At 40.8% G+C, this 26,885-nt stretch overlaps 1 protein-coding gene across 7 annotated transcripts; it reads left to right on the forward strand.

The window, feature by feature from the left end:
• The first annotated feature begins 1,505 nt into the window (after window positions 1-1,505).
• Window positions 1,506-26,885, forward strand: RESF1 (retroelement silencing factor 1). 7 transcript variants are annotated; one of them, XM_081309053.1, is made up of 5 exons: window positions 1,524-1,620; window positions 4,279-4,369; window positions 18,227-22,873; window positions 24,319-24,396; window positions 24,970-26,885. In XM_081309053.1, exons 3-5 carry the CDS (start codon window positions 18,283-18,285, stop codon window positions 26,859-26,861), a joined length of 6,561 nt encoding a protein of 2,186 aa, XP_081165179.1. In that variant the 5' UTR covers window positions 1,524-1,620; window positions 4,279-4,369; window positions 18,227-18,282; the 3' UTR covers window positions 26,862-26,885. The 7 variants fall into 7 exon arrangements, with proteins under 7 accessions (XP_081165180.1, XP_081165179.1, XP_081165185.1 ...); XM_081309059.1 differs by having other exon boundaries at window positions 25,006-26,885; XM_081309056.1 differs by lacking the exon at window positions 1,524-1,620 and adding an exon at window positions 1,694-2,012.

A 26,885-nucleotide genomic window follows, 5' to 3' on the forward strand; every position in this document is an offset into this window, starting at 1 on the left:
TACCACCATCTCCTCAACCAGTCTTCAACTCCACACAAGGAGAAGCCTCATTCGGTTCCAGACTTGATCACTGCAGTCTGAGTGAGTGTGCATCTGCTGGACTTAAGCCTTAAGACTTTAGATCTAGCACTTGAAGGGAAAGTGAGGAAGGAGAGATGGGTAAGTGAGAAATGAAAGATGGAGACCAGGCAGAGATACACAAGAGCGTGTTATTTGTCAGAGTTGACAAATAAAGGCCATCTGTCTATAGCAAAGAGAGAGGCAAAACAAGCTTGGGTTCTGGGACTTTTATGGGGCAGGCTCAGGAATTAGAGCTGGGCAGGTACTAATGTGGGAGGTTAGGGCTTGTGTTGGTATGAGTGGTGAGCCTTTCTCAGAAACACCCCCTGGGTAAGAAAGCGAAATTTTTTCCTTAAAATGGCCATCCAGATGCTAAGCAAGGACCACTTAAGCTTAGCATACAGAAGAAATATCTGTAATAGGTCTGTTATGATTAAGTGTGTTTGCATTCCTTAGAGTTAGAATTGCTTGCTTTGAATTAATTGTGCCTATTGCAGTGTTTGTAGTGCCCAGCATGAAGGATTGCCATTTCCTTGGTTAAGAATCTATAGAGTGAAATTGTTTTGAGTAATGTGAGTGAATAAAACATTGAAAAGCGTTGAAGCAGGTGGACCTTTTTTTAATTTCTCCCCCTCAACTGCATAAGTCGCACCTTTGCCCAATGAGACACTCAGCCTCTGGAGTTGTCGGGATTAAAGGCGTATCACCACCATAGCAGGCTTCCGCTAATAAACTCTTGCTTGCTATTCTTTGCTCTGGTTTGCAATCTTTCCTGCTGGTACACACAGGGGATCACATGGTCGCTTCAGCTCCACGCGATTCCTCTATAACAATTCGGACACAGGGCTGGGGATGTGGCTCAAGCGGTAGCGTGCTCGCCTGGCATGCGTGCGGTCCGGGTTCGATTCTCAGCACCACATACCAACAAAGATGTTGTGTCCGCCGAGAACTAAAAAATAAATATTAAAAATTCTCTCTCGGGCTGGGGATGTGGCTCAAGCGGTGGCGGGCTCGCCTGGCATGCGTGCGGCCCGGGTTCGATCCTCAGCACCGCATGCCAGCAAGGATGTTGTGTCCGCCGAAAACTAAAAAAAAAAAAATAAATGTTAAAAGTTGTCTCTCTCTCTCTCTCTCTCTCTCTCTCTCTCTCTCTCTCTCTCTCTCTCTCTCTCCCCCCTCCCACTCTCTCTTTAAAAAAAAAAAAATTCTCTCTCTCTCCTCTCTCACTCTCTCTTTAAAAAAAAAAAAAATTCGGACACAAATTAAAGTTATCGAACGGCTCGAGTTATCCCAACAAACAAATGAAAGAGTTTTGCAAACCTAAGGCTATTGGCTGAGCTTTGCTTAGCGGAGGCTCATCTACCCGGCACTAGGACCGCGGCGGCCAGGCACGCGCTGCCGCAGGCCCGGGCGGGGCTCAACTGTTGGGAGCCCGAGACTCGCTCCTCGCCCCACCCCTAGGGGCGGACCCGACTTGACTTAAACTCCGGGTCCCGGGAGGCCGGGGGCGTTCTCCCGCTTCTCAGGGTTTGGTTTGAACGCCGTCCTCAGCGCTTCTCGGTAAGTGTGAGGTCGGGACCCTGGCCCCGGGCTCCTCTGCGGGCATCCCAGGCGGGGCGGCGGTCAGGGGAGCCCGAGGCGCTGGCGGGCTGAGCTGTGCGCCGCGGCCCAGCGCTTTTGTTCTGCGCGAGGTCCGAGCCTCGGACCGCCCGGTACCTAGGCGTCCAGGCGCGCGCCCCGCGGGCCGCCACCCGGGGCTGCACCGCGCCCTTGGTGTTGCCCGCTGCTGTGGGTCGGCCCTGCCCTGCAGCCCAGGCCCAGCCCGGCGTCGGGAGGGCCCCGCCTCGGTGTTTGCTTTCCTTAAATTTCGTAGCGCTTAACCTTAGAGGTCGCGGCCGGTGAGGACGGGAACGCGTTTTGTTCAACTGTGAGGCGGTTGGTCAGGCGGGTTTGTGAGTGCTGCTTATTATGTCTTTTAATTCTGTCCCGTCGTTGGAGTGATAAGAACCTTTGTGGTTGTTTTTTTTTTTTTTTTTTTTTTTTTTGTATGTTTGTTTGTTTTTACTGTTTAGGTTTCCCTCCTTCTCGGCCCTATTAAGCAAAAGCGTCCAGGAACAGAATTTCTCTGCACGCATCTACAGTTGGCCTATGAAGGCGTGTGTGCAGAAGATGCTCTATTATTCCTTGCTAATAGTTAGTTCCTCCAGGCATTTTAAAATGCATACCCACTTTAGGTGGTCTCCAGGGACGCGGGATTCTCTAAGCAAAGGTCCTTAGCGTCCTGAGTTTGGCAGCAAGCTTTTGGGGAATCATTTCTGTGCCAAGAGTTAGTAGTACTTTGAATACCTACCTTGAAAATAAAGGCAAATGACGAATATGAGCTTGGGGTGCATTTTAATGGACCAGCCTCAGAGTTTGTTTAGTGATTGTCGTTTTTGTATCAAATCATGTTTGTTTTTGTTGTTGTTTGGTACGGGGGGGGGGGCATTGAACCCAGGGATACTTAACCATTGAGCCACATCCTTAGCCATTTTATTTTATTTTATTTTATTCTTTGTGGTGCTGGGGATTGAAACCAGGGCCTTGTGCATGAGAGGTAAGCACTCTACCAACTGAGCAATATCCCCAGTCCTGTAGCCCTTTTAATATTTTATTTTGAGACAGGATCTGGCAGAGTTGCTTGGGATCTCGATAAATTGCCCAGGCTGGCTTTGAACCATCTTCTGGTTCAAATCCTCCTCTGAAGCACCGCTGCACCTGGCCCGTTTTATTTCAGTGTTGACTGTGCACCTATATTAAGGGGTTAGTGTTTTTTTCATTCCTGTACAGTTGAATTCACGTTTACTATCGAAGTTTTTTTTTTTAATTGCTAAAGTATTATTATTTTGGAATGATAGGACAATAGTGGGCCTGGAGAAGCACATGAATTCGAACCAACCTACTGGTATTTTGTGGACAGACCCAGTTTAATGTTTCTGTTTTTAGCATGCTTAATAAGAATTCAGTGGACTTATGGTGCCTTCAGTGCAGCCTTAAGGAATTCACTATCCACAGCAATGTGCTTTTTATTGATCAGAATGTTTTTTTGCTGTCCCTAGAACCGAAGAAACAAAAGCTCTGGGTGGAAGGGATTGACCTGTGAAAGGACATGTAAACATACAGTATTTAAAGAGTAAGTCATTTAAAAGTAATTATGTCACCGACCTTGATTTAACCAGGTAATTATTCACACTGTAGAATAACTTCTCTGTTATGGAATAAAATGTTAATTTAATCCATCAGCATTGGATAAAGAGTTTGTCAGTTTGGGCACTCAGGAAATTGAGACCTGTTTTTACTGAGCTATGTTGGGAGTCCCCCCCCCCCCAAAGACTAACTCCCCCCCCCAAGAGCCCTCCAATAGTGAGCCCTGCTGACTCACATGACTCACATGATCCTTACCCACCAATCAGACTACTAACTTCCCCATCCCCCCCCCCCCCCCCCCCGAAGAGCCGCCCAATGGTGACCCTGCTGACTCTCATGATCCTTACCCACCAATCATACTAGCCTTGCTGACTCACATGATCCTTACCCACTAATCAGAAAGCGCCCTGTGCCAACTGTCAAACCATTAAACTGTCATAACTGTCAAACCACCCTGGCTCTATAAATATGCAGAGCTGTTCCTCAATAAATGGGCACTTCTCCAACAACCAGCCTTGTCTGGTCGTTCTTTCAGGCTAGATGGAGGGTCTGGGGTGAGTGATAAGTATCTGGGAAAGGGTTTATTTTGGGAAGGATCAATGCTTTGGTCTCCTCCAGAAACTCTTTCTAGGCTTCTTGGATGTCTCCTTTCCCAATACATTCTTTGACACTGGGAAAGAATGTATTGGGAAAGGATCAATGTGTTGCCTTCTTCCTCTTCCTAGGCCACACTATTTTGGGGTTTGTTATTTCCCATATGTAACACGTACCCGCTTTTTGTTTTTTCCCCTCCAACCCAGGGCCTGGTGCCCACTGAGCAAGCACTCTACCACTGAGCTACACCCTTAGCTCAGGAAGAGATTGTTTACAGTGAGGTGACTGGTTGAAGTTACCTAGGCAGAGGTGTACATAATGTGCTGGCACTTATTTATTTATTTATTTTTGTAACAGAGATTGAATTTATAGGTGATTCACCACTGATCTATATCATCAACATCCTTCTTTTCCTTTTCTTTTTTTTTCTGCATATAGATCTTACCAAATTATTGAGGGTCTCAGTTGCTCAGGCTGGCTTTGAATTGGGATCCTTCTTCCTCAGTCTCCAGAGTTGCTGGAATTACAGGTGTGCACCACTATGCCTATATTGAATGTTTTTAGCATGGGGGGTCGTGGGAGAGCACCATTCTCGGAGAACTAGTCCTATAAAGCCAAACCAATTATCTGTGAGGCTTATCTCTAGTAACCACACAACTTGTATTAGGAAGCCTTATGTAATGATGAAGGCTGTTGTTCCCCACAGTCATACCACACTGCTTTGTTTAAGGTCTCAGCTCTGTTGCTGACTATGTAACTTCACAGCAGTGTTCTGTTTCAGTTTTCTTATCTGTGAAATGGAATAACAAAAAATGCATACCTCATGGGATTATTGTGATCAGTTATATTATGAGTTTCATACATGGAATACTCATAGAACAGTTACAGGCATATGATAGTACATATTAGCTATTGTCATGTTAGAGGAAGTGTTTTGTGACCTAATGCGTTTAACATTGTCTTACAGGAAATTCATTTTGCTTTTTTTAAGTTCTAAGTAAATTTATGGAGCTTTGTGTCATTTTAAACCCATCCCTGTAGATCCCCACGATTTTCATTTTGTTAGATAGTACCAGTCACTATTGAGCCACATCTGGTTTTACCTACAGGCTTATTTAAAGTCAAAATTACCTCCAATAAATATCTTGGCCAGGGCATCCTGCCCCAAAGCTTTGTTCTTTCCTGTTACCTTTGATTGTATGGGAATCTTTCTTCCCTTCTAGATTATCAGTGTCTTGGATATAATAGGGGCTTAAATCCTTAGGGAATTGGTCTAATGTTGTTTAAAATGTATTTATGGAGTTGAACTTCAAGAATCCTTATTTTGTGGGCTGGGGATGTGGTTCAGGCGGTAGCGCGTTCGCCTGGCATGCGTGCGGCCCGGGTTCGATCCTCAGCACCACATACCAACAAAGATGTTGTGTCCGCCGAGAACTAAAAAATAAATATTAAATTTAAAAAAAAAAGAATCCTTATTTTGTCTAAGCAGGCCTTGCTTCCTTTTCATTGGAGACATACTCTGCTGTGTAAACCTGACATAGAAAGCATTCAGTTTGAGATAAAGCAAGAATAATAGTTCATCAACCCTGGCTATTGAAATATAAGTTAAAGTTTATTTTGAAAGAAGCCTTTAGTTGTGTGTGGTAGGGCATACCTGTAACCCCAACTATTTAGGAGGCTGGTGCAGGAGGATCACAAGTTTGAGGCCAGTCTCAGCAACTTAGCAAGACTTTGTGGGGGGCCTTAGGGGGAGGCCTTTAGAGAAAAAGGTAATCTTATAGACTTGAAGAATTCTAAGTGCATGTAGGAAGGCAGCTATGCAGTGCTTAAGTTCTTGATGCCCTAAGTGTACTTGTACATGAGGGAAACTGGGAGAGTGGCCTGTTGAAGCAAATTTCTCCAATGAGATTAGAGCTGTACCTTTTGTGCTCAAAGTTATAAAAAATAGTTGCCAAGATTTAATGACAATGACTTGAGATTCTCTTGAGGTGTATCAAATGACAAGGCTTCTTTTGTAGAGTCTTTTTTTTTTTTTTGAGAGAGAGAGAATTTTATTATTTATTTTTTAGTTTTTGGTGGACACAACATCTTTGTATGTGGTGCTGAGGATCGAACCCGGGCCGCAGGCACGCCAGGCGAGTGCGCTACTGCTTGAGCCACATCTCCAGCCCCCTTTTGTAGAGTCTTGAGATGAAAATATCACTGTAAAAACTTAATTGGATGGTGTGATTTCTTAAACAGAAACCATAAGCAGATTGCTAATTTTTTTTTTCCTTTTTGGTTCCAGGGCGCTTGATGACTAAGCTACATCTCTAGCCCTTTTTAATATTTTATTTAGAAATGGGGTTTTACTGAGTTGCTTAGGGCCTTGCTATTTTGCTTAGACTGATTTTGAACTTGTGATCCTCCTGCCCCAACCCTTGAGATTATAGGCAGTTTCCTGATGCTTAGTTAAGTTAAAAATGTTTTCATGTACATATGGCTAGTTTTTTATTTTTAAAATTTTTTTAGTTATAGATGGACACAATACCTTCATTTTATTTATTTTGTATCTGGTGCCGGGGATCGAACCCAGTGCCTCATGCATGCTAGGCAAGCACTCTACCAGTGAGCCATAACTCCGGCCCCGGCTAGGTTGTTTTTAACTGTACTTATTCCTTATTAGTGATCATAAATGTGAGGGTTTATTTATGGGTTCTGGCTTTCTATTGACCAAAGCCTATCTTACATGAATACCCCAGTGTTCTTGTTTACTGTTTTGTACTAAGTTCCAAATTTCAAGTATAAGTTTTCCAAGTTTCCTTTTTAAAGATTGTTTTGAATCTTCTCATCTCTTTTCATATGAATTTTAGGATGAAATCTTCAATTTCTGTAAAATCCTTAATTTTTTTGAAAATATATTTTAGTTGTAGATGGACATAACTATTTATTTTTATGTGGTCCTGATGATCAAACCCAGTGCCTTACATTCGCTAGGCAAGCACTGTACCACTGAGCCATGATTCTAGCCCCAAATCCTCAATTTTTATTCTGTAACCTAGTCAAACTAGTTTCTTAATTCTATTAGTTTTTTAGTGGATTTAATAGGATTTTCTATATATTCATTATGTATCTGCTAATGACAGGGTAGTTTTAGTTCAGTTCCAATCTGGATACTTTGTGGGTATAACTGCAATGGCTAGAACCTCTAGTAAAATATTGAATAGAAGTGGCAAGGTGGAATTCTCATGTTACTCCTGATCTTTTACAGGGAAAGCAGTCATTGTTTCACCATTGTTATTGGTTCAGGAATGATTCCTGATTCCCAACCATCTATTGAAGGCTTGGTTCCCAATATAGCGATACAGAAGTGGGACTTTTGGGAATCATGAGGGTTCTGAGCTCATCTGTGGGATGCATTGAGGGATTCATGGCTGAATGGATTATTGGGAACTTTAGGAGGTAGGACCAAGTTGAAGGGAGCAGGTTCTTGGGGACATGGCTTTGGAACTATATCTAGTCCCTTATCCCTCTTTCTCCCTCTCTGCTTTCCAGAAATGAGGTGAGCAGACGTGCTCCATCATGTTCTGCATTATCACAGTGATGGGGCCAAATGAACATGGACTGAAACCTCTAAAGCCAGGAGCCAAGCCTGACATGGTTGTGTAATCCTCATGATTTTGGAGGCTGGGACAGAGGATTGCAAGTTTGAGGACAGCCTCAGTGATTTAGTGAGACCCTTAGCAAGTTAGATCCTGCCTCAAAATAAAAAGGTCTGGAAATGTTGCTCAGTGGTACAGCATAGCACCCCTGGGTTCAATCCCTAGTATTGGAAGGAAGGAAACCATGAGTCAATATAATCTTGTCTTTTTTTTTGGGGGGGGGGGACTTGGAATTGAACCCAGGTGTACTTTATCATTGAGCTATATCTGTAGTCCTTTTTATTTTTTTACTTGTTTTTTTTAGTCTAGTTTTTTTTCATATTATTAATACATGATGATGGAATTTGTTACATATTCAGTATACATACACAATATATATATATGTATATCAACAATGATAGTTGTACATAATAATGGGTTTGTTACATATTCGATATACGTGTACACTATAACAATAAAATTTGGCCAATTTTATTTTTTAGTTTAGGACAGGTTCTCACTGAATTGTGGAGGACCTAGGTACTGAGCTTAGCCTCAAACTTCAGATCCTCCTGCCTCAGCCACCCAAGTGGCTGGGATTATAAGCATGCACCATCATGCCAGCCTGATTTGTCTTTTTGGCCTGTGTCTTTGGAATTGTATAGAGTTGTCTGCCCTTACGAACCATTGCTACACCCAAGGGAGGATTGTTGAACTCATTAATTTGTTAGGACACTTAAATGAGATTTTGTAATCAAAGCATTCAGCACAGTTCTTTTTTGGTATCAGGGATTTAATTCAGGAGCGCTTTACCACTGAGCCAATTCCTGGCCCTTTTTTGAATTTTGAGACAGGGTCTCAAGTGTTTAGGGGCTTCACTAAATTGCTGAAGCTAGTCTCAAATTTCCAATCCTTCTGCCTCAGCTAGGGAGTCACTGGGATTATAGGCATGCACCACCACGCCTGGCCTTGTGCTGTTCTTGATATGTAGTAAGTTTCCAAATATTAACTGTTACATTTTAATTTTTATTTATTTTTAAAATACTAGCTAGAATTTTGAAATAAATAATATAAAATTTAGAACAATTGATTCTAGAAGTCCAGTATCAAGGACTGATAGTGTAATTTCTTTTTTTTTGAGAGAGAGAATTTTAATATTTATTTTTTAGTTTTCGACCGACACAACATCTTTGTATGTGGTGCTGAGGATTGAACCCGGGCCGCACGCATGCCAGGCGAGCGAGCTACCGCTTGAGCCACATCCCCAGCCCTGATAGTGTAATTTCTTAACTAAGAATAGAAAAGGAGCTACTATAGGTTGACTAAATCATGACACTTCTGAAATTCCTGAAAAGTGACTTAACCCCAAAGTGTTGGCATCTGTGGTTTTGTTGATTTTTTTTTTGTTTGTTTTAATATTACGTATGATTTTTTTTTCATATACTTTTATTACAGATCAGTTTTTTCAGTGAGAAATCCTGGCTTTGCACAATTTATCCACATCAGTGAATAGTCTACAAGAAATGTTGCTTTTTGTAATATTGGAGTTGTCAACTCTTATAAGAAACAGAGGTATAAATTGAGAAATGAGTTATTTTAGGCTGATCACTGTTGCATTCTGCAGTAATACAAATTTAAGCAAAATTGAACATGTGCTTCTGTAGCAATTTCAAAGAGGTTTTAAAGACAAAAGTCACATGGGGAGAGGGGTTACATTAATTGTTAGTGAATTTGTTTAGCTTGTATAGACAGGTTAGCAAGCTCTCTTGTAAGAAAAATATTGTATAAAAGTGGATTGTTCGAGTGTACTAAACAGATTCTACTGCTGAGCTACATCCCAGCCCCACAAGAATTTTCTTAACCTTAGTGAGATCTTTAAGAATTTTTTCTTGAGGCTGGACATGTGGCTCAAGCTGTAGTGCGCTCGCCTGGCATGCGTGCGGCCCGGGTTCCATCCTCAGCACCACATACAAACAAAGATGTTGTGTCCGCTGAGAACTAAAAAAATATATATATATTAAAATTTAAAAAAAAAAAGAATTTTTTCTTTTTGATACCAGGAATTGAACCTAGAGGTACTCCTCCACTGAGTCACATCCCCTGCCCTTTATTTTTTAAAATAAGATCTTGAGTAACTTATGGCCTCATAAAGTTGCTGAGGCAGTCTTGCACTCCTCCTGCCTCACCTCCAGATTATAGGCATTTACCTCTCACCCAGCAAGATCTTTGATAAATTTTTAATGTAAGTCCACATCCATAGTAATTATATTTACCACTTATTTATAGAAACTCATATCCCTTTTTTTCCCATTATCACAAATGACTTTTGCAACTCACAGCTTGCTATTCACAATTTCCTACACTTTGGATTTGAAGCAACTGTCTTTCCAGTTTTCTCACAGGAAATAGTAGCAGTAGTAATGCCATCTAAGATTTAAATCCCCCAGTTGTCAAATCTAATGATAGACACTGTCTGTTTACAGGAGGCAGGGTTTGGAGGTTCTTTTTTTTTTTTTTTTTTTGGAGATGGGTTCTCAATGTGTTGCCCAGGCTACCTGCTTCAACCTCCCAAGTCACTGGGAATATAGGCTCATTGTACCGCAACCAGATTTTTTTTTGGGGGGGGGGGCACCTGGAATTGAACATAGGGGTGCTGAACCACTGAGCCACATCCCTAGCCCTTTGTGGTTTTTTTTTTTTTTTTTATTTTGAGATATGGTCTCCCCAAGTTGCTCAGTTTGTCTTTGAACTTGCTATCCTCCTACTTCAGCCTCCCAAGTCTTTGGGATTATAGGCATGTGCCACTGTGACCAGCCCCCAGCTGGACTTCTAAAATTAATTAATCATTATTCTTTTTTTATGGTACAAGAGGTTGAATGCAGGACCTTGTTACATCCCCAGCATTTTTAACTTTTTTTTAAGACTCTTTTCCAGTTTTCCAGGCTGAGCTTGAACTTGCCATGTTCCTGCTCAGACTCCCAAGTACCTGGGATCAAAGGCATGCATCACTACCCCGAGCAAATTAAACATGGTGTAATCTCTTCAACTGAGCTACTTCCCCAGCACCGAATTTTAAAATTCTAGACAGTAAAATTTAACCTTAGATTTAGCTCTCTTCTCTACCAGAAAATCGACCACTATGGTTTACAATTTAAAAGTGCTGAGTAATATTATCATTATGACATACAGAAAGTCTCCAGATTCTGTATAAAATAGGAATGTGTGAATTATGACCCTGAATTCTTAAATTTGGGCTATGGCACTTTATCAACCTCAAAAAGGATAGCTTGTCTCGAAGTGAGGGCCAGCACAACTTATCAGCATCAGCACATTAGAATTGTCCATCTTGCAAATGGTAAAACTTGTTGGCGGATGATTGGGATTATTAGAGCCAAATTAAGCTAACTACAGTAGTTCCAGTTTATTGGTGGGGGATATATTCAAGACTCCCAGATGGAAACTGAGTAGTGTTGGATATTTTTTTTCTTTTCTCTCTTTTTTTTTTCTTTTTGGCGTCAGGGAGTGAACTCAGGAACACTCAACCACTGAGCCACATCTCCCGCCCTATTTTGTATTTTATTTAGAGGCAGGGTCTCACTGTTGCTTTGTGCCTCACTGTTGCTGAGGCTGGCTTTGAACTTGTGATTCTCCTGCCTTATCCTCCCAAGCTGCTGGAATTATAGGTGTGCGCCTGGCTGTACTGGATACTATATTTTTACTGTGCATACATTATGATAAACTTTCACCTTCTCACTTAAAGGAAGCACTTTTACAGAATTTTTTTTTTTCATACTTGAATTACCATCACGATTGCTCTGTCTTGTGCTTTCAGGCCGTTTTTAAGTAAAATAAAGATTAGTTGAATGTAAGCACTGAAAACCATCTATCTGAGATGACTACCAAGTGACTAGCAGGTAGATAGCATGTACAGAGTAGATACATTCATGTGCTGGACAAAGGGATGATTCATATTGTGGGCAGTAAGCTGTGAGATTTCATCATATTACTCAAAAAGGTACATAATAGTAAACCTGTGAATTGTTTACTTCTGGAGTTTTCCACTAAATTTGCTTGAAAAGCAAATCCACGAATAAAGGAAGACTATCCCATATCTCCAGGTTTCAGGTTTGCTCATTTACCTACACCGTGTCTTACGAAGGGTATCCTAGGACAGTTCCCCACAACAGAGTCTAAGAATTTAGTCCCTTTAATAGCCAAGATGCTAAATAAACTGGAATATTCATCAACAGATAAATAGATAATGAAAATGTGGTATATGTGATGGAATATTGTTAACCCAAAAGAAAAATGATTTGCAGCAACTTGGGTAAGTGGAGGTCCTTATCTTAAGTGAAATAAGACAGGTACAGAAAGACAAGTATAAAGTTGATTTCATAAAAGAATGGAATGAAATAGTGGTCACTATACCGGAAAGGGCAGGTAGGAAAGAGGCATGAAAGGACAGAGGATGTTAAGAAAGGGGCACAAAAACAGGCTTGGTTTAGTGGCCCACACCTGTTACAGATATAAAGTCCAAATGTTCAAGGCCAGCCTTAGTGACTCAGGCAGACTTTGTCTCAAAATAAAAAGACTGGGAATTACCTAATTGGTAGAGCATTTGCCTGGCATGTGGAAGGCTGCGGGTTTAATCTCAGTACCAGAAAGTGGGGGGGGGAAACAGGGAAAATTATTTCTGGTTTTCTATTGCATATTAGGGTAACTTGTTAACAATAATCTATGCCTTATTTCTTTTAAAAATTTTTATTTGTTCATTTTAGATATAAAACGACAGTAGAGTGTATATTGATATCAATTAACTTCCCATTCTTTTGATTGTACAGTCCTTCAGTCTATACCTTATTTCAAAAAACAAAAGAGGAGAAAAGCTTCCAAAATATTAAAATGATTGGGGATGTGGCTCAAGCGGTAGCGCGCTCGCCTGGCATGCGTGCAGCCCGGGTTCGATCCTCAGCACCACATACAAACAAAGATGTTGTGTCCGCCAAAAACCAAAATAAATAAATAAATAAATTCTCTCTCTCTTTCTCTCTCTCTCTCTCTCCCTCTCTCCCTCTCCCTCTCTCCCTCTCCCTCTCCCTCTCCCTCTTCTCTCTCTTTTAAAAAAAATATTAAAATGATTGCCTTTAAGGAGAAGCAGGTACTCTGATCATTATTCATTGTATATTGCCATGACCCACACAGCATCACAAACTATCTTGAGAAGAGGCTACTGGAGATGGAGAAAAATACAGAAATAAAGAAAATAGACAATTTTAAGCAAAGCTGGGGCCAGATGGGACACTGCCCTCTGATGGAGGACAGTGACCCAGAACTAGCTCTGCAAATTTATGATATAAGGTCTCATAATCAGGAAGTTAAACTACAGGGACTTTGTAAATTGTTCAAGGCATATGAATTATCAAGAGGCTTCTTTTGTGTATTAAAAAGGTATAGAGCTAGAAACATTTTTGTAGCTATCCTATTGTTACAGTGCTAGGGACATCAGTTACCCTGCTGCACCCAGGAAGCCCATTGTACTGAAATATTGGATAACTGTTAAGTGTCAAATCCTAGTGTCAAGGCTGTTAACATCCTTGCCTTTTGGCAAGGAATGTTTCCCACGTTGGCTTTTGCCAACACTGCAAAATCAGTTGATGACATGGGGCTCTTCTGCTTTTCATAGTATACATGTTTTGAGTTATCATGAATTATATATCACCATAAATATATTTAATAATTATATCTCAATTTTAAAATGACTATAATGATATCAGGCACTGTAGTATACTCCTGTCATCCTGGCAACTCAGGAAGCTAAGGCAGGAGATAGAGAACAGTCTGTGCAACATAGTAAGACCCTGTCTCAAAATAAAAAAAGAAAGGGCTGGAGATGTGGCTTAGTGGTAGAGTGTAAACTGCAGTACCACCAAAAAGGAAATATAAAGAAAAAGAATTCAGTGTGTTGATGGCATCTGCTTGCTATTACAGGCCTGCGTGCTGACTGTAACTTCATGAGTATTTGGACACCTGGGTCCAATCCACAGTAACTGTCAAAGACTAGAGACAGGTCCTACCTACAACTAGCAGACAATTAGTCCCTCTCCTATAACTTAGGTACTTCAGTTTTTGTTTTTTTTTTTTTTTAAATGGGGAAAGGATGTGGGTGTGTATGTTCAAGGCTTCTGTTTTCTTACTGATTTTTTGGCCATTTTTTTATTCATCATTGCAAGTAGGGAATTGAGATCCTGTGTCTTAATCTATTTTGTCTGTATTAGTGTAGCCATTCCAGCTGCTATCGATTGAATGCCCCCGTCTAATCATGTTGAAATTTAATCCCCATGTGAGGTGTTCAGTCAGTAGAAACTACCATGTTTGAAGGTGGGACCTTTGGGAGGTAATTAAGGTTTAGAGGAACAATCTGAGCTTGGATGCTTGGTCTACATCTTACCATGGGATGCCTTCTGCTGTCTTAGGATGCCATCAAGTCCCCACCAACAGGAAAAACCTCACCAGATTCAGCTGCCTGGTCTTGAACTTTCCAGCCTTCAGAACCATAAGCCAAATAAATATTTATTCTTTATAAACTACCCAAGGTGTGGTATTCAGTTATAGAAATAGAAAATAAGATAGGAGATTTCTTGTGGCTGCTGTTTGCATGATGATTTTTTTCCATTAGTTAATCTGTCTCTTTAAATCTAAGGTGTGTGTCTCCTACAAACTACGTAGAGTTGGATAGTTGGGTAGTTTTATCCAGTCTGGTATCTCTGTCTTTTAGATTGATTAATGTTATTTTGATATAATTGGGTTCATATCTGCCATTTTCTGAGTTTTATAACACTTTATTGTTTTTCATTGGATGAATTTTATTATGGTATTGGATAATGAACCAAGGGGTACTCTACCACTGATTTAACATCCCCAACCATTTATTTTTTAAAAATCTCTGGGATTACAGGCTTTACCATGCCCAGCTAAAAGAATATTGCTTAATTTAGTATCTTAATTTCTTTAATGATATTTTCATTATATATTTTAGTTTTGTGGAAACATAAGTTATTTTTATTGATTTTCTGATATGGAGATTAAACCCAGGATGGCTCTAACTCTGAGCTCTATCCCCAGCCCTTTTTTTTCCATTTTGAGACAGGGCTTTTGCTAAGTTGCTGAGGTTGGGCTCAACTCCTGCCTTAACTTCCCAAGTGACTGCAATTCCCAGTGTGCACTACCAGATGTGGTAGAGGAAATAAATTTTATGTAAAATTGTACGTATTCTTTGATGCAGCAGAAAAATGATATACATATGGCAGTGTCCATTCTGGGTGCCTTGAAACCAGGATAAGGAGCAATTGCAAATTTTCCTCTTAAGAGATTTTTATAAAGGGCTGTAAATAAGACTAGCAGTACAGAACCCTAAGAGATTAGTAATTATGTTTGTTGAACACTCAAAATCCTATAGGCTGTGTGAATTAATTACCCCATGGAGACAGTCTGATGCCAAGAAGAAAGGGGAATGGGATGTTATTTATTTGGGTGCTGCACATGCTAAGCCTGTAACCTGCCACAGAGGCCATACCCCCAGTCCCTTGTGTGTGTGTGTGTGTGTAATTTTTTTCCCCTTAGAAGAATAGGCAGCAGAGTATGGGGAAGTAGTATATGAATTGGAGTAGCTGGGGACCAGGGAGGAGAAAAAAGTTCTGAGAGGATCAAAAAATAAACCTATTTTGAATATAAATCAGATTTCAATATAATGAAGTAGAATTGTGAGGTAATATTGAGTTAGATGTCTATGTTTCTTGACTTTTCTTTTTTGTCGGGGGAGTGGGCGGTGGTACTGGAGATTTAACTCGGAGCATTCAACCACTGAGCCACATCCCTATCCCTATTTTGTATTTTATTTAGAGACAGGGTCTCACTGAGACGCTTAGCACCTTGCCATTGCTGAGGCTGGCTTTGAACTCATGATCCTCCTGCCTCAGCCTCTTGAGCTGCTGGACTATAGGCGTGTGCCACTGTGCCCGGCTTGACTTTTCTTCAGAAAATTTTAGGTGCTTTTATGCAAAGAAGGAGATGATTTCTTTTTTCATTCTTTCTTTATTTTATTGTATTGTTTTTTTTTTTTTTTTTTTTTGTTCCTGGAAGTTGTGGAGATTGAATGCAGGGCCTTGTGCATGCTAGGCAAGCACTCCATACCTGAGATACAATCCCAACCCAGAGATGAGTTTTGTTATGGTTTAAATAAAAAAGTTTTTCTACAAAAGTTTATGTGTGAGACAATGCAAGAAAGTTTAGTGGTGAGATGATTGCTTTATGAGAGCCTTAACCTAATCAATGCATTAATCCACTTGGATGGATTAACTGGTGGTTGATCTATTAGAATGGTCTAAGCAGGTGGAGTACTTGGGAGAAGGTAGGTTGCTCTAGGGCATGCCTTTGCGATATATATTTTTCCCTGTTGAGTGGAGCTCTCTCTCTCTCTGCTTCCTGATTTTTATGTCCCAAAGTACTTTTCTCTGCCTTGTCCTTCTACCACACACACTAGTGAAAAAGCTGACTAAAACAGGTTTTTGTGGGGGATACTGGGGGCTGATACTAACAAACACACAGTAGGCTAGTACTTTGCCACTGAGCTAGTCCCAGCCCTTTCTTTAGGCATTCTTGAGACAACTCCCTCCTTCTAATTTGAGTTTTCAGAGTGCTTATATATGCTCTAGTTTAGTTCTGTGCTAGCAAAAAAGGAGAAGGGAGTGGGGGGAAAACCCAGTTTACAGTAGGCTCTGTATTAGTTTGCTAGGACTGTGTTTGAGAGAACTCCAGACCAAACGTTCTCACATTGCTCACCACTTACCCTCTGGCACCTCTATGCATCACTCCATCAACAACCAGCTACCTAATAGACTCCAACTGGGGATATTACAATTAAATTCATTTTATTTTATTTTTTGGTACTGAGGATTTATCCCAGAGGCCCTTTGAAGTACTGAGCTGCATCCCCAGGTCTTATTTTTTATTTTGAGACAGGTTCTCCTTAAGTTGCTTAGGGCTTCCCAAAATTTCTGACAGTGACCTTGAACTTGACATCTTCCTGCTTTCAGCCTCCCAAGTTAGTAGGTTACAGGGATTCAACACTGGCTTTTGTCCATTTCTAGATTTATCAATGGACTGTTGGTGAGAGTGCCAACTATTTTAACCTTTTTGAAATAGTTTGTCACTTTATCAAAATTATTTTTATGTATCTTGACACATTGATTTTACATATAGGCATTTCTAGAAACATTCAGCACAAATGTAAAAGCACATACAAGATGTTTAGTTTTGGGAGAAAAACCACTTTCTTTTTCTTTACTTTGTTTTTTGTATGGGGGTTGGGGATTGAACCCAGGGGCAGTTTACCACTGAGCTATATCCTAAGTCTTTTTGATTTTTAAATTTTGAGACAGATCTTCCTAAGTTGTCAAGTTACTAAGTTTTACTAAGCTACTGAAGCTGGCCTTAAGCTTATGATCCTCCTGCCTCAAGCTCCTACATTGCTGGGATTCCTGGATTGCACCACTGCTTCCAACTCAGGCCTGCTTTTCTTGTCCCCTTGACTTTGCTTGAGAGACATCTCCAGCACATGGTATTGGATGTCCCTTCTTCCTTTAAGATTCATACAAGATGCTTTGGTTTTCTGATGTTTGGTTTTCTGAGAATTTGAGGTCTTACTTTGTTGCCCAAGGCTGATGTTGATCTTGGGGTCCTCCTACTTCACCTCCCAAGTGGCTGGGATTATAGGAATGTGATTTTTATGCATGAACCAGTGTTTGTTTAGGGAATTGAATACAATGGTCCTTTGTACTCACTCACATGATGACCTCCAACTAATCCTCCTGCCTCATTTGTCATCACAAATTGGTTAGGATTACAGGCATGCTTCACCCTTCCAGGCTATGTCTAGAAAATTTCTGAGTAAAGTAATGTACTCTTTTTTGTGTGTGTTATTGTTGTTTTCTTTTTTTAATTTTTTTTTTTTTAATTTTTTTTTTTTTTTTTTTTAGAGAGAGTGAGAGGGGGGGGGAGAGAGAGAGAGAGAGAGAGAAAATCTTTAATATTTATTTTTTAGTTCTCGGCGGACACAACATCTTTGTTTGTATGTGGTGCTGAGGATCGAACCCGGGCCGCACGCATGACAGGCGAGCGCGCTACCGCTTGAGCCACATCCCCAGCCCCTGTTGTTTTCTTTGTTTTGTTTTTTTGCTTGAAACTAGCACTGATTAGTCAGAATAAGAAGCTTATGAAAACAAGCAAAAGCAGGGTTAAGGACATAGCTCAGGTATGTCACATGTTCAGCTTGAAGGAGGCCATTGGTTCGATTCCCTAGCACTGTCCAAAAATAACAAGTAGAACATAAAGTGATAGCCACTTAAATAACAGTAATAACCATGCCATGTAAACGAATGCCTCTTATACATTCTATACATTTAATTGTTGTCTTCTTATTGCAGCTTTTGTTGCTATTCCTTTTCTAAGATTATAGTGTTTTTTAGTCTCAAATTTCAGTAATTATGATAGAGATAGTTAGCTACTAATTTTAAAAAAATGTTTTTAGTTGTAGATGAACACAATACTTCCATTTTATTCATATATGCTGAGGATCAAACCTAGTGCCTCACACATGCTAGGCAAGTGCTCTACCACTGAGCCACAACCCCAGTCCCAGCTACTAATTTTTTTTAGAAATCCTGTCTATGCAGAAGATCAATTTAATAGCAAATCTTTATTTCTTGCAGGTTCCTGATATTCAAAAACAACATTTTTATTCCACTGCTACCATATCACACCAGTCATGAGTTGGAATGCAAAGCCAGAAGGTGATATGTTACCACCACCACCACCACCATATAATAAAAGCCAGTCATCTGTTCTGCACCAGTTTTTAATAAACCAGCTTACCACAACATCTCCAAGTTCTTTCAGCTATCTTGGAAATAATGAAGCATGCATGTATTCCAGTAATTCAAATCCAGTTTCACAGTATCCCAGTAATTCAAATCCAGTTTTACAACCAGTGAAAAATATCAGAAATTATAATTCTCCTCAAATTCCTGTTTCTAATACGCAAAACAGGACAGTGATGGCCTCACAAACATCAGTAGAAAGAATAACGTGCACACAATATACTGGACCCAGACAACCAAACCATAATTTGCAAGTGTCTTCAGGAGTTTCACAAAATGTATGGTTGAATTCATCAATGAGGAATTCCATGCCTTCTCATATAGAGGCAACTGTATGTCATCAGGCTGATGTTGGAACTAATATGTCTAATGCTCATGCACTACAGAGTCAACTTGTATCATCAGATAGGTATTCTTTGCAACTACAAATGAACACTTCAAATTCTATAAGAGCTCCTGTAACTTTTCAAGGAGATCAGGGACTTAGCCAATCACTATCAGATCGACAGGTTGATTGGGTGCAACAGTATACATCAAATGAACAGACTTATCGTGATTATAGACGACCTCCAAAGCAATACTCTTATTCACCACAGAGATTTTTACAAGAGCCAGCTGTTCAGAAACAAAACATTGTGCCACAAAGCTTTTTGCAAGAGCCAGCTGTTCAGAAACAAAACATTAAGCCACAAAGCTTTTTGCAAGAGCCAGCTGTTCAGAAACAAAACATTGCACCACAAAGCTATTCACAAGAGCCAGCTGTTCAGAAACAAAACATGCTATCTACATCATCTCAAGTTAAAAATTGTCAGCTTCCAACCTTAACGCACGTTTTACAGTCATCACAGACTCTGCCTGTGTCCTCATGTCAATACCCTACACAAACAAACAAAAGACCCCCTCCTCTTCTTCCTTACCCTTCCGGAAATGGAAGCCAGCCTTTGCCAAATTCTCAACATGTTATAAAAAACTTGCCTACGGAAGTTCCTCAGAGTCCTGAAGTGTACTCATCTGAACTAAAAGACTCAACTAAAGGCTTTCATCAGCCCTTGCCAAACATTAGTGAAAATTTTCACACAATTGGAAATTTCTGTGATTTGAAAGTACATACTAATATTGCACAGTCTTTTAATGAACCAGTTAGATCTTCTGTGGATAGTGTTCAGACTCCTGCTCAAAATAATCAAGAGAAAAGAATGGATTCCTGCAATCCAGCTTCAAATCGGGTACTAGACACAAGAGAAAAGTTAGTGAGAGATATTAAATCATTGGTAGAAATTAAAAAGAAGTTTTCAGAACTTTCAAGGAAAATTAGAATTAATAAAAATCTTCTAATGGGTTATAGGAAAACAGCAAATAGCTCTTGTAGTGAACCAGCTCAGCCTTCTGAATTCTCAACCCAAGGAATATCTGCTAAAAGTGACAGTCACTGTTCCATGGAATTGCTAACAACATGTCTTAATCTTTGGAAGAAGACGCCAACAACAGCAACAGAAGAAGCTTCAAAACCTTCAAAGGAAAAGCAGTGTAATGAATTAAAAACAAACACAACTGTGCATGGAATTTCAATGTCTACAGAGGGTGATGAGAAGGGGTTTTGTTCAGTTGAAGGAAATTCTCAGAATAAAAGGGCAGAGTCATCCCAGGAAACAACCTTGACAATGATAACACAAAATTATGACTCTTCTGGTGCAAATGTAACCAAGGGGACAGAACTTCAGATTGCTATTGTGTCACCCTTGATTCTTTCAAATGTCAGATCATTGCCTCACAAAAGAATGACACCTGAAGCTTTACCTGAACTGGTGTATCCAGTTATCAAAGAAGGTAGTATTTGTAGCTTACAAAGTCAAATGGAAAAAAATAAAATAGTGGATGCTTCAGTGAACGTCAATGTTAACAGTCTAGTAGCCAATACTACAATATCAACCAATGCTTTTCCACTAACTCAGAAGGAAAAGCAGAATGAGCCAACTAGTGGTAATTCAGAACACAGGCCTAATACCAGTCAAGGAAAGCACTGTCCTCTGGGTGATCAGCAAGCCTCATATAAATCAAACAGCATTTCTGTTGAGAGTGATGATATATTACTGATTGAAAATATTTGTTCTCTTGTTGAAGGCGATGTAACTTATAATTCTCAAATAGCAAAGATATTCAACTCTTCCCCTTTGGAAAAGATCAACCCACAGAGACTCTCTTCATCCTATCAGCAAGTGATTAATAGCAGTCAACAAAAAGAACAAGTAGATAATACCACTACAAATAAGGACCTTGGTTTTCAAAGAGATGAATGTGTGCAGTGCACAGATGTTCCTCATGAAACAGTTGATCATTCCGAGTCACTGGAACCTCTAGGGTCGTTATCTTTTAAGTATAGAATTCCAGAGGAAAGCAATTTAGAACAAACCATTGAAAAGGAAAGCACAGGTGAAGATGTATGTTGTTCACCCCCCACGATTCAGCAGAGTATTTACCCTCAAGAAATCAAGGCAGCCAGTGATGTCACTACCCAAGATCCTGCAAGAAAGGAGATTCATGATGATGACACACCCATGTTTTATCTACATGACCAGCTGTCAGAACTTCTAAAAGAGTTTCCCTATGGCATTGAAGCTGTGAACTTATGTGAAAAGTCTGGGGGCCAAAAAGTGACAGGTCAAATCTCACAAGATCAAACTGCCAATAAAACCATTTGTGCTTCTAAGGACTCCACAGACCAAATACAAATTACCATATTAAGCTCAGAACAAATGAAAGAATTATTTCCCGACGATGGTGAACCCTGTGAGGTAGATAGGTTGGCAGAATCTCAGACAGAGAAGCCTATAGCAGAAAGGAGCCTGTCTGACCCACAAGCAACTACCTCAGAAGCCAGTTGTGATTCTATAACATGGGAACCAGAAAAGGACAAAATCCATTGCTGTGCATTGGGTTGGCTCACAACAGTCTATGAAGGAGTGCCTCAATGCCAGTGTGATTCCATCAAGAGTTCCACCCCAGAGGAAGAGAAAGGGAAGGATCACTGTTCTCCTTTGGAGACCAAGAGTTGTAAACAAGGAGAGACAACCTCAGAGAGTGATATCACTATCCTTGAATTTAATGTTTCAGATAATCCAAAGACAACTCTTACTCTGGTGGCTGAGAAAAAAAATTTTCCTGAAATATGTGGTGAGAGTATTAAAAAAACATCTGAAGCAAAGAACTGCTTGCTAAGGACAGAACAGGAATTACCTGGTCAGTTCTCTAAATGTGATGGCGATAAAAAGGATACATCTAAAGCGAAACAGGGCAGCTCCCTAAAAGAAAAAGAATTGAATTGTCAATTTTCACCAAAAGGCAACAAACTAGATGGCTTGCAAAGTAATACAAGAAAAAGAAAATTGAAATTTCATGAAGTGTCTTATCACTTGACTAATAAAATGACAATGGTTTGTGAAGAAGCTTCCCAGGTAAACCAGCAGGAGAAACACATACCACAGAACACTCGTCCTCCCCAAGTGAAAACTAAAGAGCTACATAGGAGGAACGGTTCTTTGGGACATTCATTATCACCAGAAAGGAAAAAATTTAAGTTTAGGGTAGGTAGCTCCAAACAAAGACATACAGAAGAAAGAAAGTTAGACCAAGGGAACATACTGGATGGGGAGATAAACAAGGAAAAATCTGATAAACAGGAACAGAAGAAAAATGTGGGAGGTGCACTCAAATTCTGTAATATTTTGTCAAACCCTAACGAGAGAGAGAGGGTTAAAGAAAACACAAAGTCCTCAGACTTGAAGCATAATTCATCTAAGAAAATCATAACACCGCAGGAATATTTACAAAGGCAGAAGCATAAAGAATGGATGGCCAACAAAACATCAGAGAAGACATGTGTTAACAATGCACCACATGATTCTGATGGGAGGCCCAGTCAGCTTCCTGTGCAGATGGGGAAGTCTGGGAAACCAAATGAGAAACCAGGCAGCAGTACAGAGGCTTCTAAAGAACCAGCAAATGTGTTGACCAGCAATGTTAAAAGCCTCAAACTCCACCATTCTGAGAAGTCTAAGAATGACAATTCAAGGAATGTTAAAGGAAGAGCTGAGCACATGCTGCCTGACAAAGTGTGTACTGATAAAACCAAAGCCGACCAAAAATCCACCAATACAAGTAGTGAAGTTGAATTCCACCAAATGCCTCCCCAAGCAAACAAGCAAAGAAAATTGTATCTGAACAGAGTTGCGTTTAAGTGCACGGAACAGAAAAGCATTTGTCTCACCCAGTATGACAGTTCACCACCCCAAAAGCTTCAGAAAGACAAAGAGCAGGAAAAGAACCCTCAGAACTCTTCTCCTGTGAAAGACACCACAGTAAAACCAAGCATGTTAGAGTTTAAATTATGTCCAGATGTACTGTTAAAGAATGAAAACTGTGTCAAAAAAGGGAATGATCAGAAGCCTCATTCTAAGGAGCAAGAGCAAGCCCCCATGCAAGGTGAAGTATAATTTTCTTGATGTGTACAACATGATGAAGAGGTGTAGGTGATAAAAAGGCTGGTACCTTGTGCTTTCTAGGTGGCTGGGAACCATGTGAATGTGTTACGCAGTTACTATTTGTTGTTGTCAGATAATGTTTCCTTGAGCAATGTTTGATTTAGATTTGTGGCTCCCTTATTGTAAATTATAGTAAATTCATAGTAATGAGAAGAGTTACATAAAATAAAGTTTGCCAAATACAGATATTTCATTTACTATCAAGTTATATTGTGAGGGCTGGAGATATAGCTCAGTTGGTAGAGTGCTTGCCTCACTTGCATGAGGCCCTGGGTTTAATCCCCAGCACCACCAAAAAAAAAAAAAAAAAAATTGTGAGCCAGGTGCAGTGGTGCACGCCTGTAATCCCAGCCACTTGGGATAACAAGTTGGACGCCAGTCTCGGCAACTTGGCAAGGTCCTGTCAAAATAAAAAATGAAAGGGCTGGGGATGTAGCTTAGTGATAAATTGCCCCTGGATTCAATCCCCATTGCCAAAATTAAGAAATGATAATATTATAAAATATTTTTTTGACTTATAATTTAAAAGCAGTCCTGTAAATTGAAATTTTGTTCTAAATATTGGGAGACATGTAATGGTTAGTAGGAAGGTCCTTTTGTTCATATAGAAATTGATCAATTTATTTTCATCTTTGAAACTGTCAATGACTATTTCCGTAAAGTGCAGATGGTAACATCTAATCTGCACATGAAATGGGGACCAGAAAGCAGTGTCATCTACTAGTGACTTATGTCTCTAAAGACAGAGTGGCAGCCATGAGCAGAGCAGGAATAAAGGAGAAAATGACTGACTAGTTGTTTGTACTCATTTATGTTTGAACATTCAGGAGTTTTGATTATTAACATAAAGCACTGTGCTTAGAAATCCAGATTGGAAACCTAAAGGATTTTGAGTAAAAATCTGTCTCTGCTGTGTTTTTCTGACTCTCTGTTGGGGTGTATAAAGCTTCAGCATAAACAGGGTACCTTTTCATGGAAGGTGAGAGGAATGTGTGATGAGAATACAGAATTCAATTTGTTAAATGTGGATGATTCAATAATCCATTTCATTTGGGTCCTTAGAACCTGAGGCCTTGGGTGTAGCCACATAAGTGGAAGTAGATGGGCCATGGGACTGGCTTGCCCTCTCATTTCTTTGAATACCCCAGATGTGTCTGTGTTTCAGCCCCCGTAGGGAAACGAATACAGAATGTGAAGAGAAACTTTTATTAAATAGCTAATTTTTCATTGGAGGTATTCAAGCACATCATACATCATTTTTCCAGGCCCTAACGTATCTTGGTGTATTCCAAAATCTATTTTCAACTTAATGTGATATTTCTTCATTATATTACAAAAAGAGATGAATAACAATATGTAGAGATCTGAAAATAAATATTTAAATAGTTTCAGGAATAAAAAGTACAAAAGAAGATTGGATAAAATGTGTGAAGAAAAGGAAGCAGGAAACCAGCCAAGAAACAGGTAAAATTGTCTATTATATTATTTGAAACCATGTAAATTAGATTATGATTTTAATGCTTAAGAAATGATTTTATCCATATCCTTTTAGTCATTCAGTGTTTTTTATGAGTGGTAAGAGGGCATTCTCCACTTTTCTGTCATGCCATATGGGCTAGGAAGCTGGGGTCTATTATTTCCTTTTAAAAAAGAAAGTAAATCTCATCACTTTGAGTTAGCTAAGGGGTTTTCATATTTTTCCTATATGAGGCCATAGAGTAAAAGTTTTAGATATCTCAGGTTTTTAGCCTAACTGCTCAATTCTGTCATTGTACCAAGAGAGAGGCTGCAAATAAGTGCAAATAAATTAGTGGAGACTAAGTTCTTAGTAAACTCTTTACCAAAATAGACAGCAGGCTGGACTTGCCCTCAGGTCAGAGTTTCCCTCCTCTTAGGCAATTTACAAGTTAGTTATTTTAATCCTCAAAGAGGCTAGGATATTTCCATTTTAAAGATGAGCCATCATTTTGGTGCCATGGACTGCATTGACCCAGACATGGGTATCTGACAAGCTTTTCTCTGCGTGTGTCACTGAAGGACCCTTTATAATGAGCAGCAACTCTACCTCTGCAGCAAACGGAAATGATAGCAAGAAGTTCAAAGGTGACAGCAAGAGTGCCAGTGTCCAGTCCCCTGTGATCCACATCAACAAGCTGCCCAGTGAAGTCACCAAGAGCGAGGTACTCTCCCCAAACCGAGCACAAGCTGAAGTGGCCCTGCAGGCTGGGAACTCTGTCCATTCGGCGAACCTGACCTGTGCGAATCAGGGATCTGACGAGCTTTTCTCTACATGTGTCACTGAAGGACCCTTTATAATGAGCAGCAGCTCTACCTCTGCAGCAAACGGAAATGATAGCAAGAAGTTCAAAGGTGACAGCAAGAGTGCCAGTGTCCAGTCCCCTGTGAGCCACATCAACAAGCTGCCCAGTGAAGTCACCAAGAGCGAGGTACTCTCCCCAAACCGAGCACAAGCTGAAGTGGCCCTGCAGGCTGGGAACTCTGTCCATTCGGCAAACCTGACCTGCACGAATCAGGGATCTGACGAGCTTTTCTCTACATGTGTCACTGAAGGACCCTTTATAATGAGCAGCAGCTCTACCTCTGCAGCAAACAGCAAGAGTGCCAGTGTCCAGTCCCCTGTGAGCCACATCAACAAGCTGCCCAGTGAAGTCACCAAGGGCGAGGTACTCTCCCCAAACCGAGCACAAGCTGAAGTGGCCCTGCAGGCTGGGAAATCTGTCCATTCGGCGAACCTGACCTCAGCCACAGCTGTGGATGCAGGGATGACAATAGCTGGGCACAGCCCTGTGCTCAGGATCATCATAGAGAACGTCTTCTTCCCTGTGACCCTGGATGTACTGCACCAGACTTTCTCCAAGTTTGGCACAGTCCTGAAAATCATCAAGTTCATCAGCAACAAACAATCCCAGGCATTACTGCAGTACGCAGATCCTGTGAGCGCCCAGCAAGCCAAGCTGTCACTACACAGGCAGAACATCCTTGATGGCTACTGCACACTAAGCATCTACTTCTCCAAAATCACCAACCTCAAGGTCAAGTACAACAACGACAAAAGCCATGACTACACACGCCCAGACCTGCCCTCTGGGGACAGCCACCCTCCACAGGAACAGACCATGGCCACAACCTCTCTGTATGCAGGAGCTGGGTTCCCTCCAACCTTTGCAATTCCTCAAGCCGTGGTTCTTTCTGATCCTAATGTGCATAGAGCCCCAGCCCTGTTGCCCACCCCAAGCCTGGCAGGGCCTGGGAACTCCATTCTGCTGGTCAGCAACCTCAATCCCCAAAGAGTCAGACTCCAAAACCTCTTTATTCTTTTCGGCCTCTATGGTGATGTGCAGCGGATAAAGATGTTCTTCAACAAGGAGAATGCGCTTGTGCAGATGACAGATGGGAACCAGGCCCTGCTGGCTATGAAGCACCTGAACGGGTTAAAGCTGCATAGGAAGCCCATCAACATCATGCTATCCAAGCATCAGAGCTTAGATCTGCCCCACGAGGTAGAGGAGGGCCAGGGCCTCACCAAGGACTTCAGCAACTCTCCACTGCACCGCTTTAAGAAGCCCGACTCCAGATCCCTCCAGAACATCTTCCCGCCCTCCGCCACCCTGTTCCTCTCCAACATCCCACCTTCTCGAACAGAGGAAAACCTCAAGGTCCTGTTCTCCAGCACTGGGGGCGTGGTCAAGAGGTTCCAGTTCTTCAAAAAGAACCGTAAGCTGGCGCTGATCCAGATGGGCTCTGTGGAGGAGGCAGTGCACGCGCTCATCAACCTGCACAATCTTTACCTGGACAAGAAGCACCATCTGTGGGTCTCTTTTTCCAAGTTCACGTGTTTGTCTGGGCTCCCTGGAGCCACTTCCATCATTCCAAAAAAAAGCCATATTAAGAAGAAGCAGCTGAAGTGACCCTAACAGACCAGAGATTTTATT

The sequence above is a fragment of the Spermophilus citellus genome (assembly GCF_964194105.1).
Source record: "Spermophilus citellus genome assembly, chromosome: 10".
NCBI lineage: Eukaryota > Metazoa > Chordata > Mammalia > Rodentia > Sciuridae > Spermophilus > Spermophilus citellus.